Source organism: Scyliorhinus torazame, chromosome 2, assembly GCF_047496885.1.
Source record: "Scyliorhinus torazame isolate Kashiwa2021f chromosome 2, sScyTor2.1, whole genome shotgun sequence".
Taxonomy (NCBI): Eukaryota; Metazoa; Chordata; class Chondrichthyes; order Carcharhiniformes; family Scyliorhinidae; genus Scyliorhinus; species Scyliorhinus torazame.
The window spans coordinates 112,584,753-112,600,747 of record NC_092708.1 but is presented as its reverse complement, the minus strand read 5'-3'; the positions used below and the strand labels follow the sequence as shown (position 1 = coordinate 112,600,747).

The following is a 15,995-nucleotide window of genomic DNA, read 5'->3' as shown; positions in this document are numbered from 1 at the left end:
CGCATGGAAGTATACTCATTACATGTATTTCAGAATAAATTATAATCCATCACGAGCTCTGACTGATGACTCCTTGGTCCCCACGGTCCTACCTCCCGCGTTATTTCATTTATAACAGCACCTATTATGTGCACTGCAGTCCCCCAATACAAATGCGGAGAGGGAAATGTTTACCTACCTAACCTGTCAGAGGCAGGTTGGTCAGAAAGTTGTGGAAACCAGCAATTCTGGAATAAAAACACTCAGCCTAACTGATTGGTTCCCCAAACAGAGGTCAGCCTGATTGACAGTCCGAGCCTCCAATCAGCTGGGGCTGAGTGAAAACCACAGCAGCAGGAATGTTGCTGGGGCGGATGGGGGTGGAATTGGGTGCCTGTTGCTAGGAAGGTCATTGGGGAGGTTCTCCATCACAGATGCTCCTCAGGCAGACACCTATATGCAGGAGGCAGGTGTGAAGGCACTTAATGTGCAGGGCAGCACGGTAGCACCGTGGTTAGCACTCTTGCTTCACAGCACCAGGGTCCCAGGTTCGATTACCACTTGGGACACTGTCCGTGCAAAGTCTGCACCTTCTCCCCGCGTCTGCATGGGTTTCCTCCCACAAGCCCTGAAAGATGTGCTGTTAGGTGTATCAGTGGTTAGCCGTTTGGTACTGGTCCCCACAATCAGGGACCAAAAAGAGCTGCGATCGTGGGGAACTCCAAAGGGATCGGAGGCCCCCAGCTGCATGCCCTGGCACTGCTGGTGCCACCTAGGTACTCTGGCATTGCTACCTGGGTGCCAGCCTGGCAATGCCAAGGTGCCCAGGTGGCACTGCCAAGCTGGCATTTTTTTGCATGCCAGGGTTACTCGCCATGGGTGTTTTGTTCGGGCTGGGGGAGAGGTTGGGGATTTCTTTTGTGGGCCTCGGAGATTGGTACGGCATTTTTAAATGGTGTCCCGATGTCTTGCTACAACGGGGAGTTCCATCGAGCGGAGCCCTCCATTGTAAAAAACGGGACTATGTGCGGCCTCGCCCAAGCTTTCCCCATTTAGGCACGTTATTCAAAGCGAGCCACTTGAATAGCCATGTGTTTCTCGGCAATGCGAGTGCCGGGAAACATGCGGCTAAACACGCTCATTCGAGAACTTTGTTCCTTTTTGGAAAGATTGCGGTCATTGGGGTGAATTCTCTGTCAGCGGGATTCTCCATTCCTGCCCGCGGGTTTCCCGGCTGTGTGGGGTGGCCACAATGGGCAATCCCCATTGGCCGGCGGCGAGAATGGAGAATCCCGCTGCTGGAGATGGTGCAACCCTGAGGAACATGTGGCCGGGGAGGCAGAGAATTTACCCCATTATTGTGGGTTTGAAGCCACATATAGACCAGGCCAGGAACGGACTACAGATTTCCTTCCATAAAGGACATAAGTGAATCAGGGCTGCGTTTTAAACAACAATTCACTCACCATATTGATACTAGCTCTTTACTCCAAATTCATTTAATAAACTGAATTTAAATTCCTCAGTTGCCAGACTGGAATTTGAGTTTATGGCCGGGATTCTCCGGTATCCGGCGGGCAGGCCGTACCGGCGCCGAGGAGTGGCGTGAACCACTCCGGCGTCGGGCCGCCCGGAGGGTGTGGAATCCTCTGCACCTTTGGAGGCTAGGCCGGCACCGGCGGGGTTCCGCGCCAACCGGCGTCGAAGGGCCTCCACCGGCCGGCACGAGTTGGCGCATGCGCGGGAGCGCCAGGAGGATCCAGCGTGATCCCAGCGCATGCACAGGGGGGGTTCTTCTCCGCGCCGGCCATGGCGGAGCTTTACAGCGGCTGGTTGCGGAGGGACAGAGTGCCCCCACGGCATAGGCCCGCCCGCAGATCGATAGGCCCCGATCGCGGGCGAGGCCACAGTGGGGGCTCCCCCTGGGGCCCGATCCCGCCGCGCCCTCCCGAGGACTCCGCAGGCCGCCCTCAGAGCCAGGTCCCGCCGGTAAGAACCTTGTGTAATTTACAGCGGCGGAACAGGCCGAAAACAGGCGGCCGCTCGGCCCATCGCGGAGCGGAGAACCGCTGCCAACGGCCTCCCACCGGCACAACGCGATTCCCGCCCCTGCTAAAAAACCAGCGGCAGAGAATTCAGCAGCCGGTGGCTGGGCGGGATTCATGTCGCCCCTCGGCAATTCTCTGGCCCGGCGGGGGGTCGGAGAATCCCATCCTATGTCTCTGAATCATTGGTTCAGACCTCTGGATTACTAGTCTACTAATGAAACCATTATATTACCACACCTATTATCATGCAATTTAACCCTTTTTTTCGAAAAGAAGCAAGTTGTAGAATTTTGTTCAGCATCAGTCAATAAATAAAATGAAACATTTCAGCAAGGCACCCGGATATTCAGAATCACTGAGAGCCTTTGGAATTTTCCTTGACATGCACTAAAAACATTTCTAAATTCTTCTCTGTGGGTAGATTCAATTTCTCACACACATCTGGGGCCAGATCCACAGCTTCATCGATAGTCCAGACACTTTCAGAATTTCAGACCAGTCACTGGGGTGATACCCAGGAGAGAAGACGTAGAAAATCTGATTGGCCGATTAGCTAGCCACACTCAACATTTATATTAATCACTATATTACTACTATTAAAAACATTAGTTTTTTAAATGGGCATTTTACTTCAAAAAATACATTTTAAAGGCAAAGGTGTTGGAGGCTCATTTGAAATTATGAAATTCATTTATCACTTTATGTATGAGAGATTTTGTATAGGCTTTTGACGATAAAAGTCCTCACCTTGACAAGTAGCTGATACTTTGTTATCCTCTGTATTGGTTTAATAAGAAAGTCACTCAGGCTAAGCCTTGAACCCAATTCCTGTTTTATCTCCTGTAAAATAAAAGTTAAAATATGATACAAAGCATTTTTTGTTTCTGTAATGACATTTACAATATATGTCTAATCAGTAACTTTGGTGCTTTATCCCAATAGATTTTTAATGAATGTAAAATGGTTAGTGACTAAACATGCTGTGCAATACGGTACAGAGACATAAGGGACCGATAATGTTTATGCTGAGCAAACTGACTACAGTAAGGTAGAAAAGGTGTTTTCACGCTTGATCTTGATGTTCTCAGGCTAGGGATATGGCCATAAACCATCAGCCGAAGACTCTGGGCGGGATTCTCCGACCCCCCCACCAGGTCGAAGAATCGCCGGAGGGCGCCGTGAATCCCACCCCGCCGGCTGCCTTTCCGGCACCGGGGATTTGGTGGGGGCGGGAATCACGCCGCGCCGGTCGGGGGCCATTGGCAGCAGCCCCCCCCCGGCGATTCTCGGCCCGCGATGGGCCGAGTGGCCACCCGTTTTCAGCCAGTCCCGCTGGCGTATGTTATGACATGTACTTACCGGCGGGACCTGGCTCCGCGGGCGGCCTCCGGGGTTCTCGGGGGGCGTGCGGGATCTGGCCCCGGGGGGGTGCCTCCATGGTGGCCTGGCCCGCGATTGGAGCCCACCAATCCGTGGGCGGGCCTGTGCTGTAGGGGCACTCTATTCCTCCACGTCGTCCCGGTGTAACGGTCCGCGATGGCTGGCGCGGCAATGAACCCCTCCTGCGCATGCACTGGGATGACGCCAGCACACGCTGGCGCTCCCACGCATGCCGGCCGCCGGAGGCCATTCGGCGCCGGCTGGCATGGCGCCAAGCCCCTTCCGCGCTGGCCGGCACAAACCATTCCGCCGCCGGCCTAGCCCCTGAAGGTGCGGAGGATTCCGCACCTTAGGTGCGGACCGCGCCGGAGTGGTTCACGCCACTCCTTCGCGCCGGAGTTTCCCGCCCCGCCGGTTTCCGAAGAATCCAGCCCTCTGCTTTTGAAATCACAAGTGTCTGTTGTTACTCATGGAATTTTTAAAAGAAATGTTTCTGCTTGTATTGGACAGGTTATCCTCTTCTTAATTTCATCCCCCTTGTAATTAACAGTAGGCTGACGCATATTCAGGAAAGCCTCCTTTTGCCAAGACCCCATCTTCAACAGGTGGGGGTCTTCGCAAAATAATTTTCTTAAAATAATTAAGATGGCAAAGTAGAACTTAAATTTTAAGTAGAACTGTTACGTTTGTATTGTTTTTCTCGATCAATTATCTTTTTAAAATAGAACTGAACTTTTTCCTCCTTCGTTGCTTTGATATTTTACTTCTAAATTATTATTGGGAGATGAATGGCAATCTTAAGTTCAATCACAGAACTAAAATTGAATTGATAAAGTTCCCCGTTAACGTGATACAAGTACAAGGAAAAATGTTTGAAGTGCAGCCATCATTCCCTGTTATGGCTTTTCGAAATTGTTGCCGCTGTTGCTGCTCTGAGCTTTATTAACAGTGAAAATCTGCGGCGGGATTCTCTGAGCCCAGGGCCAGGCCGGAGAATCGCCGCGACCGGCGCAAATCGTGCCACGCCACCATGACGCGGAGAATCGCTGCCATTGGTGCCGGCACGATCAGCTCGGCGCCGGCCGCTCTTCGGGGCCCCCCCAGCGATTCTCCACCTGGTATGGGCCGAGCGGCCGTACCAAAAACCCAAGTCCCGCCGTCGCCGTTCTAACCTGCTCTTACCCGGAAGGATCCGGGGGCGGCCTGGGGGGGGTCCGACCCCAGGGGTGGGGGCTCTGCTGTGGCCTAGCCTGCGATCAGAGCCCACCAATCGGCGGGCCAGCCTCCCAGGCTGGGGGCCTCCCTTTGTTCCGTGCCAGCCCCTGTAGCCCTACGCCATGTTACGCCAGGGCCGGCGTGGAGAAAGGAGACACCGCGCATGCGCGGACCGCACCACCCATCACACGCCGGGATCGGCAGCTGGAGCGGCGTGGGTCACTCCAGTGCCGTGCTGGCCCCCTGTAGGTGCCAGAATTGCTGATACTGAGGCCATGTTGACGCCGTCAGGAAACACGACAGCGTTTATGACGGCGTCAACACTTAGCCTCAGGATCAGAGAATCCCACTCCTCGTTTGTGATGTCTGCTCCTTTATTTAGAACACTGACAAAAATGCAATCAACAACTCACCTCAAAGAAGGCATCGTATTCTGCCACAATGTACTCAGATTTTGGCTTGTTTTGGCAGTATACCACATACATGCCTAAACGTCTCTCCTGCAAATACAGAATTCACATTGATACTAATAAAATTATTGCACAGGCAGAACCTTCTCCATAATCTTCCAAAACCGTTGGTCGTTATTTTACTCAGCAAAATCTGCCATTTCTGAGATATAGTGGCACTGACAATTAAGGACTGGGATTTTGTCAATAGCGTGCTGTTCTTGACAATGCATCTGGAACTTTGTGCCACTTACCCCCTATCTCATTTCCACATTTCTCGCCCAATTACAATTAATTAGCGTGCATGGAAAACATGTGCAATTCAGTTGGGCAGGAGGCTGCTCGGTGGTGAAGAGCACGGTCAGCTGACAATGCAACAGTATAGGTGGGCTATAAAAGAGCCCCTTGGTCAAACAGGGAGGCTCTGTATTATGGCCATAACTTTCCTGCCCAACTCCATTGCCATTAGCTTAAGGTGGAATTGGTGTTTTTCCAAGTTGAAATTTCACTTGTAAATATTTTACATCACATTAGTTTCATGTTTTTTAAAATAAATTTAGAGTGCCCAATAATTTTTTTTCCAATTTACAGTCGAGTTAGCATGGCTAAACCACCTGCCCTGCACATCTTTGGGTTGTGGGGGTGAGACCCGTGCAGACACGGGGAGAATGTGCAAACTATACATGGATAGTGATCCGGGCCGGGATTGAAACCAGGTCCTCAGTGCAGTAGGCAGAAGTGCTAACCACTGTGCCACCATGCCGCCAACATTTGTTTCATGTTATTTACATGTAGCTAATTGTCATCTGTTGAGGCTGGCTTACATCAATGGCATACATTGATGGTTCCAGGGCAGTTTGGGATATTTCCTTTAATGTGGAAGAAACAATCTTGTGTTTTTTTATTCGCTCTTTATTGAATGTCGTGTTTCTGCCCATTGTTGTTACACACCATTCTGTGCTTCCAGATATAGCTGAATTTGCAGGCTCAGCCGGCTGTCCCTTCTATGCATTGTAAAGGCCATTGTTTGAGATTACTCTCAGCGGGGATAATTGAGACATCGTAGGTGAACTCGGGACCTATAAGGACTCTGCCAGCCAACAAAGGTGGATACACATTGGGACAGTCCTGACACTGCCCTTTAGACCCCTCATTACTTACTTTGACTGACTGTTTAACCAAGTCCCCACCGTATTCCCTGCAACCCAGTAACCCCACATAACTTGCATATCCCTGGTGCTAAGGTGCAATTTATCATGGTCAATCCACCTAACTTGCACATCTTTGGACTGTGGAGGAAACGGGAGCACCCGGAGGAAACCATGCAGACATGGGGAGAATGTGCAGACTCCACACAGCCACCCAAGGCCAGAACTGCACTTAGATCCCTGGTGCTGCAAGGCAGCAGTGCTAACCACTGTGCCACCTTGATCTCAGTTACAACTGAACAAAGCTCACTGGTGCACACCACCTTTCAATGATCGTGAACTGGATGCCCTGACATTCCCGTGGATCGCTGACTTTATCCCAAACGTAGGACTTTATTAAAAGCTGTTTCATGCTAAAGTGTATTCATGGCATGCAAATGTATTACAATGATGAACCCGCTACACTGGTGTAATGCTGAACATGTAGCTGACTTTATCTCTGCAACACAACCCATTGAAGGGAAATCAAAATTTTGCATCCCGTCTAAATCCTATTAGTACTACTGCTCTTAATCCACCAAGGTCTTTGTTGTTTCTGACAGGCAAGAATTAATTTTCACTTCACTCAGTGTTGGACTGTAGCCCTACTATTGACAGATTAGGTGTGGTCAATAATCAGTAACTTTTGGACTGGGTTATCTATCAGTCTGAAGTGAGCCAACATGTGCATTGTATATAAAACCCATACTGAAAAGAATGATTATGAAAATTTCTGACAGTACAAAAATACAGACTGTGTAGCCTCCCACTGCTTCTGAGCCTGAACTACATTATTTTAGGATCCTTGGCAGCTGTGGCTGCAGCCTATTCTAATTTAACCTGAAGAGATGTAGAGAATGCGGATCCAAGTGTTCTACTCCTCCCAAGATGCAAAATAAAATTATCCTTCCAATCGTTCCCTATGCATGTTTGAATGATTTTTTCTCAATATTTAATGATTGTCCTTGAGACCTCCTCCTCCCTCAAGTGCTTCCCCACCAAATTGCTGACCACCTAATTTATCTTCCTGACATCAGTTAGCTGATATTAATAGTTCCTTCTCTTCATGTGTTGCCCATTTCCTCTTCAAATCTGCAGTCATCAAACCCCTCAACTCCTCAAAAAGCCTCCCATGAGTCCTCTGCCCTTGCAAACTACCGCCCAGTCCCAACACTCCCTTTCCTTTTTAAAGTCCTTGATCATGTTGTCACTTGCAGAATCCATGTCTACCTTCTCACGACTCAATGTTTAAAACACTCAAATGAGGTTTCCACATCTGTCATTGTACTAAAATGGCCCTAATCAAAGACAAAAATACCACCCTGTGAGAGTGGTATTCACCCACATCGCACTCTATCGCTTTCAACAGGCTTGACTGTATGTTTCACCTCCAAAGCTTCATCTCTGTCACCCAGCTATATGGGACTGCCCTCTCTAGTTTCATTCCTATGTATCTAATCATAGCAAGAGAACCAGCAGTATTGCTTTCTCTTCTTGTTCCCACACATTTGCCTCTGTTGCGCCCTAAGACCCATGGTCACCTCCAATTTCTCATCAAAATACTGGCATAAACTTGAGCTCATCCAAACCTCTGCTCCCCTCATTCTAATTTATAAAGGTATAGATGAGGGTTTCAGCAATGGATGAGCTTAGACAGAGGAGTTGGGGGAAGGGAGAAGAATAGAATTTAGAATATAAAAAGAAGTCTGATCCATTGCAAAGAAAACCCCCTGAAATGCGATAGGGGTGGGGGGGGGGCACTAATGAAGGAAGAACATTAATTTGTATAACATCTTTCACAAACTTAGAAATGGTATCTTCCTCAAGCACATGGAAGTCAAATGTCTAGCCAAAACTAATAACACAACTCAAAAAAAAAGAATGACTTTCAGATGCCTCAAAGATGTCTCAAAGCACTTTTCAACCAATTAAGCACTTTTCAACCAATTAAGTACTTTTGAAGTGTGCAATGTAAGAATATTGGCAGCCAGACTGTGCTCCCAGAAACAGCAATGTGATAATAACTATATGTTTTCTTTTGCGATGTTAGTTATTGGATAAATATTAGCCAGCATACCAGGGGTAACTCCCTGCTCTTCTTCAAAATAGTGCATGGGAACTTTTATGTCCACCTGACAAGGCAGATGGAGCCAATGATTTAACATTATATCCATAAAAAGGCACCTCTGACTGTGCAGCACTCCCTCAGTACTGACCCTCTGACTGTGCAGCACTCCCTCAGTACTGAGCCTCTGACAGTGCAGCACTCCCTCAGTACTGACACTCTTGACAGGGCAGCACTCCCTCAGTACTGACCGTCTGACTGTGCAGCACTCCCTCAGTACTGAGCCTCTGACAGTGCAGCACTCCCTCAGTACTGACACTCTTGACAGGGCAGCACTCCCTCAGTACTGACCCTCTGACAGTGCAGCACTCCCTCAGTACTGACCCTGTGACTATGCAGCACTCCCTCAGTACTGGCCCTCTGACAGTGCAGCACTCCCTCAGTACTGGCCCTCTTGACCGTGCAGCAATCCCTCAATACTGGCCCTCTGACAGCGCAGCGTTCCCTCAGTACTGGCCCTCTGACAGTGCAGCACTCCCTCAGATGTTTTATGCTCAAGTCCTGGTGTTGGACCAACTGAGCTACAGCTGACACTGTAGTCATAAAGTTGAGTGACTCCTTGATGATGCTGGTACAGCTCCTCTCTCATACTTAGATTAAAATACTATGAGTTTGTAACAAAAAGTTATTTTTATGGACTGATAATCTGATCTAATTTCCTTCAATTTGCTCAACATTAGAAAAGGCCTGGAATCAATTTAAGCCCAATCTGCTGCTATCCAACATTTATTTTTACTTCAATCATTAGTTGTGAACATAAAAATGCTATGGACACTTTTCTGTAAATAACCATTTCAACATATATATATTATTAACTTTGTTAACACACTAATGCAAAAAGACTAACCAAAAGGTCACAGATTTTAGTATTAAGATAAAATGACAGTTCACTGAATACGAAGCAGTTAGTGTTGGCCAAACACAGGGGGCGAAATTCTCCCCCAACGGCGGGATGCCCGCCGACTGGCGCCAAAGCCGGCGCCAATCAGACGGGCATCGCGCCGGCCCAAAGGTGCGGAAGTCTCCGCATCTTTGGCGGCCTAGCCCCAACATTGAGGGGCTAGGCCGACGCCGGAGGGATTTCCGCCCCGCCAGCTGGCGGAAATGGCATTTGTTGCCCCGCCAGCTGGCGCGGAAATGCGGCGCATGCGCGGGAGCGTCAGCGGCCGCTGTCAGTTTCCCAGCGCATGCGCGGGAGGTTCAGCGGCCGCTGTCAGTTTCCCGCGCATGCGCAGTGGGGAGAGTCTCTTCCGCCTCCGCCATGGTGGAGGCTGTAGCGGAGGCGGAAGGGAAAGAGTGCCCCCACGGCACAGGCCCGCCCGCGGATCGGTGGGCCCCGATCGCGGGCCAGGCCACCGTGGGGGCACCCCCCGGGGTCAGATCGCCCCGCGCCCCCCCCCAGGACCCCGGAGCCCGCCCACGCCGCCTGGTCCCGCCGGTAAATACAAGGTTTGATTTACGTCGGCGGGACAGGCAATTCCTGGGCGGGACTTCGGCCCATCCGGGCCGGAGAATCCAGCGGGGGGTCCCGCCAACCGGCGCGGCCGGATTCCCGCCCCCGCCCAATCTCCGGGAGCGGAGACTTCGGCGGGGGCGGGATTCACGGCGGTCAACGGCCATTCTCCGACCCGGCGGGGGGTCGGAGAATGACGCCCAGGATTCTTCTACCTTGCACCAAAAATGTTTTGGATTTTGGGTGAAACAATTATTCAGTCCTGTAACTGAGCCATTGTTGGGGAGCCTTCATGAATCTGTTACCTAATAGCATCTTGTCAGGGCTTACACAGGCAGACAGTTAATACATTCAAAGCCATATCTATGTATTAGAGTATACTTAGAGTGGAGTTTGTGTAAGAAAATTGGCATTTTATTGGTCAATTAGTTGAACTGGGATTTACTTTATTGTATTTTACAGTATCTAACAAAAATTTGGTATTTAGACAGGCCTCTGAATAACAAGAAGAAGAAACTTTGAGTATGCAACTGCCCCGTCTGTCACTGAAGGCATGATAAAAGATTCCATGAAACCAACCAAGAAAAGTACTGGAGTTCTCCCAGTGTCTGAATCAACATTTATCCCTCAAACAACAGCACAATTCATTTACTTATGGTCACTTATTTCATTGCTGTATGGGGAACCTTGCTGTACACAATTCAGCCTCTGCATTTGTCAATGAAATAACACTTCAAAAGTAACGCATGAGCTGTGAAATGCTTCAGGACGCCCTAAGCACAAGAAAAGCGCTATGGAAACGCAGGTTCTTCCTTTCTAACAGCATAATTCTCGAAACATCAAACAAATATAGTATAACAGTGTATCTCTGGAGTTCAGAAGAATGAAAGGTAATTTCACTTAGAACTGAGATTAGGAGAAAGTTCTTCACGCAGAGGGTTGAATGTCTTTGGAATTCTCTACACCAAAGAGCTGCGAATGCTCCAACATTGAGTAGATTCAAGGCTGAGATCGATAGACTTATTGGGCGGGATTCTCCGGGAATCGGCGGGGTGGGCAGAAATGGCGCAGTGGAGTGGCGGGAACCACTCCGGCGTCAGGTCGCCCCGAAGGTGCGGAATCCTCCGCATCTTCAGAAGCTAGGCTGGCACCGGAGTGGTTTGCGCCCCGCCGGCCGGCGTGGAAGGTCTTTGGCGCTGCACCAGCCGGGGCCAAAGGGATTCCGCAGGCCGGTGCGGGTCCGCGCATGCGCGGGGGCGTCAGCGTCTGCTGACGTCATCCCCGCGCATGCGCAGAGAGGTTCACCTTTGCGCCGACCATCGTGGAGGCTTACACGGCCGGCGCTTAGGAATAGAGTGCCCCTACGGCACAGGCCCACCCGCAGATCGGTGGGCCCTGACCGCGGGCCAGGCCACCGTGGGGGCACCTCCCGAGGCCAGATCCCCCCCTGTGACCCCCCAAGAACCCCGGAGCCCGCCCACGCCAGGTCCCGCCGGTAAGGGACTAACTCCCATTTACGCCGGCGGGACCGGCATAGAACGGGCGGGACTTCGGCCCATTGCGGGCCGGAGAATCCGGACAGCCCTGGGGCCCATTGAGTCACGCCGGACCCCGCCATTCTCCGAGGCGAGAGGCGCGACTCACGGCACGCCGGCTTTTGGGGGGGGGCGGGAGAATTGGGAGGGGGGTGGGGGCGGGATTCACGCTGACCCCGGGCAATTCTCCCACCCGGCGGGGGGGGGGTTGGAGAATCCCGCTCATGGTGCAAGGAATCGGAACTTATCTGATTTTGAGTGGCGGTCGGGAACTGCAAGTCATGACAAGCCCTGAGAGTTTTCACATGTGTGCGGATTAAGAGTGGACTTCACATGCACAGTTCAACATTGTGAGATTTTCAGGCCCGGGGCAAGGGCACCTGTGTGGGAAAATGATGGCGTGAAAAACTGATCATGGGACCCAGGCGCACTCAACACCCTGTCCCAGGACAGGGGACTGGGAGAGATCCCAGTGAGAGAGGGAGAGAGTGGACCTCGGAAGAAGCCACCGGGAGGAGATCACCAGCAGGAGACCACCCTCTGGAGGAAGAAACAACTGGAAAGAGGAGCCCAGAAAGAGGCTCTTAGCAGTAAAAGTGCTTCTGGTTAGTCGGTTCCAAGTAGTAGGGGCTCAGGAAACGCCCTTGGAGAGTTGGAAAGGCAGCAGAAGGTTGGTGACTCCATGCTTTTGGGGCAAAGGTTATCCTTTGGAGCAACAATGTTCTGCTCGGCCTCACTGAAGAGCTGCGCCTGTGAGTTAGTTCCTAGAGTGCTGACTCAGGAATCCAGGGGAAAATAGTCTCGGGAGACGAGATTGAAACCTTGGCAGGTGAGCAGTTGTTGAGACAATCCGAATCACAGAATTGTTACTGCGCAGAAGGAGGCCACTTGGCTCATCGTATTTGTACTGGCTCTCCTAGTGAGTATCATGACTCAGTGTCATTCTCCTGTCGTTTTTATGTACCTTTGCACGTTGCTCAAATAATTATCTACTGTCTTCCTGAATGCCTCCATCGAACCTGCCTCCACCACACTTACAGACCTGAACCATTCGCTGTGTGAAAACATTATTTCTCATCACATTTGCTTCCTTTGCAAATCACTTTAAATTTGTGCCCTCTCGTTCTCGATCTTTTAATGGATGGAAACAGTTTCTCCCCGTCTACCCTGTCGAGCCTCATGATTTTGTGCATCTCCATATAATCTCCTCTTAGTCTTCTTCTTTCCATGGAGAACAGTCCCAACTTTCGAAACTATCCTCATAATTGAAGGTCGAATCCCTGGAACCATTCTCGTAAATCTGTTCTGCACTCTCTCCAATGTGTTCATGTCCTTCCTATAGTGTGGCACCCAGAACTGTACACAATACTCCAGCTGAGGTCTAACTAGTGTTTTGTATAAGTTCAGCACAACCTCCTTGCTCTTGTATTCTATGCCCTTATTAATAAAGCCCAGAATACTGTTTGCTTTATTACCTGCTCTCCTGCAATCTTAAATGATCTATGCACATACATGCCCAGGTCCCTCTGCTCCTGCACCCCTTTAAGGATTTTACCCCTTATTTTATATTGTCTGTCCACATTCTTCCTACCAAAGTGAATTCCCTCACAGTTCTCCGTATTGAACTTCATCTGCCACCTATCTGCCCACTCCACTAACTTGTCTATGTCCTTTTGAAGTTCTACACTGTCCTCCTCGTGGTTTACAATGTTCCAAGCTTCATGTCATCTGCAAACTCTAAACTTTCCCTTTCACAGTAAGATCTAGATCATTTATGTCGATCAGGAAAAGCAATACCGACCCCTGGGGAGCACTATTACAAACCTTCCTCCAGCCCAAAAATACCCATTGACTATTACTCTGTTTCCTATTACTCAGCCAATTTGTATCCACGTTGCTATCATCCCTTTTATTCCATGCGCTACAAATGTTCTCACATGTCTTTTGAAAGTCCTTGTACAGCACATCAACAGCACCACCTACATCAACCCTTTCTGTTACTTCTTAAAACTCCAGCAAGTTAGTCAAACATGATTTTCCCTGTATGGGAGCTACTTCCTTGGTAAAGACAGCTGCAAAGCATTAATTTAATACCTCAGCCATGCTCCCTGCCTCCATGCATAAATTCCCTTTAAGGTCCTTAATCGACCCATCTCATCCTTTTACCACCTTTTTACTATTAATATGCCTATAGGAGACTTTGGGATTCACCTTTATGTTGGTTGCCAGTCTCATAATGGGACTTCCAATGGCGGCCATAAGCTGATCCATCGCACTCAAGGTGGCTCCCACTTGGAGGCTTAGATTTTGGCCCTTTCTACCCGGTTAACGGGCGCTTTGTTGGAAAAACTGCTGAATAATTGGAGGGTGTTGGTTTCACTGCCAGAGGTGAATGTCGGCGGCGTAAACGACCCAAAAGAAGTCGAATAAAGCTTCAACTCAAGAGGTGGAGGATCCTCATGGCACAGCAACATCAAAGTATGGCAGAGTTGAGTGTGCCATCATCGCCTACCCCACTGTCTGAGAAGCAGTTGATGGAGTTCATCACAGGGGGATTTAAGAAACATCGGTACGTGTTGTAAGAGGATCGGTCCAAGGCGATTGAGGAAGCAGTAGCCCCTCTTCGCGGGACACTGGAGCACGTGCCTTAGACGGTAAAGAGTTCCACAGATTCACCACCCTCTGGCTGAAGAAATTCCTCCTCATCTCTGTTTTAAAGGAGGGCAGCACGGTGGTGCAGTGGGTTAGCCCTGCTGCCTTACGGCGCCGAGGTCCCAGGTTCGATCCCGGCTCTGGGACACTGTCTATGTGGAGTTTGCACATTCTCCCCATGTTTGCGTGGGTTTCGCCCCCACAACCCAAAGGTGTGCAGGGTAGGTGGATTGGCCCTTAGTTGGAAAAAATGAATTGGACACTCTAAATTTATAAAAATAAAAATAAAAATTACAGTATCCTGTAAGTTTCAATAAGATCCCCCCTCATCCTTCTAAACTCCAACGAGTACAGACCCAGAGTTCTCAACCATTCCTCATACGACAAGCTCTTCATTCCAGGGATCATTCTTGTGAACCTCCTCTGGATCCTTTCCAAGGCCAGCACATCTTTCCTTAGATATGGGGCCCAAAACTGCTCACAATACTCCAAATGGAGTCTGGCCAGAGCCTTATACAGCCTCAGAAGTACCTCCCTGGTCTTGTATTCTAGCCCTCTCGATATGAATGCGAACATTGCATTTGCCTTCTTAACTGCTGACTGAACCTGCACATTAACCTTAAGAGAATCGTGAACAAGGACTCCCAAGTCCCTTTGTGCTTCTGATTTCTTAAGCATTTCCCCATTTAGAAAATAGTCTCTGCCTAAATTCCTCCTTCCAAAGTGCATAACCTCACACTTTTCCACGTTGTATTTCATTTGTCACTTCATTGCCATTCTCCTAGCTTGTCCAAATCCTTCTGCAGCCCCCCAGCTTCCTCAATACTACCTGCCCCTCTATAGATCTTTGTATCATCTGCAAACTTAATAACAGTGCCTTCAGTTCCTTCTATTGTGAAAAGTTGAGATCCCAGCACAGACCCCTGAGGCACACCACTCATCACTGGCTGCCATCCTGAAAAAGACCCCTTTATCCCCACTCTCTGCCTTCTGCCAGTCAGCCAATCCTCTATCCACGACAGGATCTTATCCTTAACACAATGGGCTTTTCACTTATTAAACAGTCTCCTATGCGGCACCTTGTCAAAAGCCTTCTGGAAATCTAAATAAATCACGTCCACTGTTCTCCTTTGTCTAACTTTGCATGGCCTGTCCAAAGAGGGTATGACCTGTCCAAAGAGTGAATGTTGGGGAGAAAGGGTGGGGCGAAGGGTGGTTTGGGTGACATGGGTGGGGTCCTTTGTGTAGACCTCCAGGTGGGGGCCCCCATGCTAGCTGTAAACTGGCAGCACGATGGCCCAGTGCTTAGCACTGCTGCCTCACAATGCCAGGTATCCGAGTTCAATTCTGGCCTTGGGTCACAAGGAGCAGTTGCTAGATGAGTTGGAGTTCCCGGAGGTGGAGAGGGGGAAGAGACAGGGGTAGGAGGCATCATTGGGATTGGAGGAGATAATGAAGTCCATTGGGCTGATGAAATCGGGGAAGGCACCGGGACCCGATGGCTTCCTGGTAGAATTTTATAAACAATTCATGGCAGTGTTGGCACCCCATCTCTTGGGGTTGTACAATGATTTGTTAGCACAGGGGGAGTTGCTGGCCACGTTGGTGCAGGCATTGATCTCTTTGATTCCAAAAATGGATAAGTACTCAGTGGAGTGTGGGTCATATAGGTCCATTTCCCTGCTGAATCCTGATGGGAAGGTGCTGGCAAAGGTGTTGGTGAGGTGACCGGTAGGGTATGTGCTGGAGGTGGTATCTGAGGATCAGACGGGTTTTGTCATGGGGCGACAACTGTCAAGTAACATCAGGCAGCTGTTGAACATGGTGATGACTAAATCTGGGGGAAGGAGCCAATGGGCACAGAGAAAAGCTTTTGACCGGATAGAATTGAGATGTTGGGGGTTGGGGCGGTTTGGGTTTGGGTTTGTGTTCATCTTTTGGGTGAGATTGCTATATGCCGCCCCCACAGCGA

General features: G+C 49.8%; 1 protein-coding gene across 4 annotated transcripts in view; it reads right to left on the bottom strand.

The window, feature by feature from the left end:
* Positions 1-15,995, bottom strand: part of kalrna (kalirin RhoGEF kinase a) — a 1,210,365-nt gene that overhangs the window by 133,133 nt on the left and 1,061,237 nt on the right. For all 4 annotated transcript variants that reach the window (XM_072475613.1, XM_072475615.1, XM_072475625.1 and 1 more), the window contains 2 exons: positions 5,036-5,122; positions 2,775-2,867 (listed from right to left, as the gene is read on the bottom strand). In XM_072475613.1, coding sequence (XP_072331714.1) covers positions 2,775-2,867; positions 5,036-5,122 — 180 coding nt within the window. The remainder of the gene's footprint in view (positions 1-2,774; positions 2,868-5,035; positions 5,123-15,995) is intronic.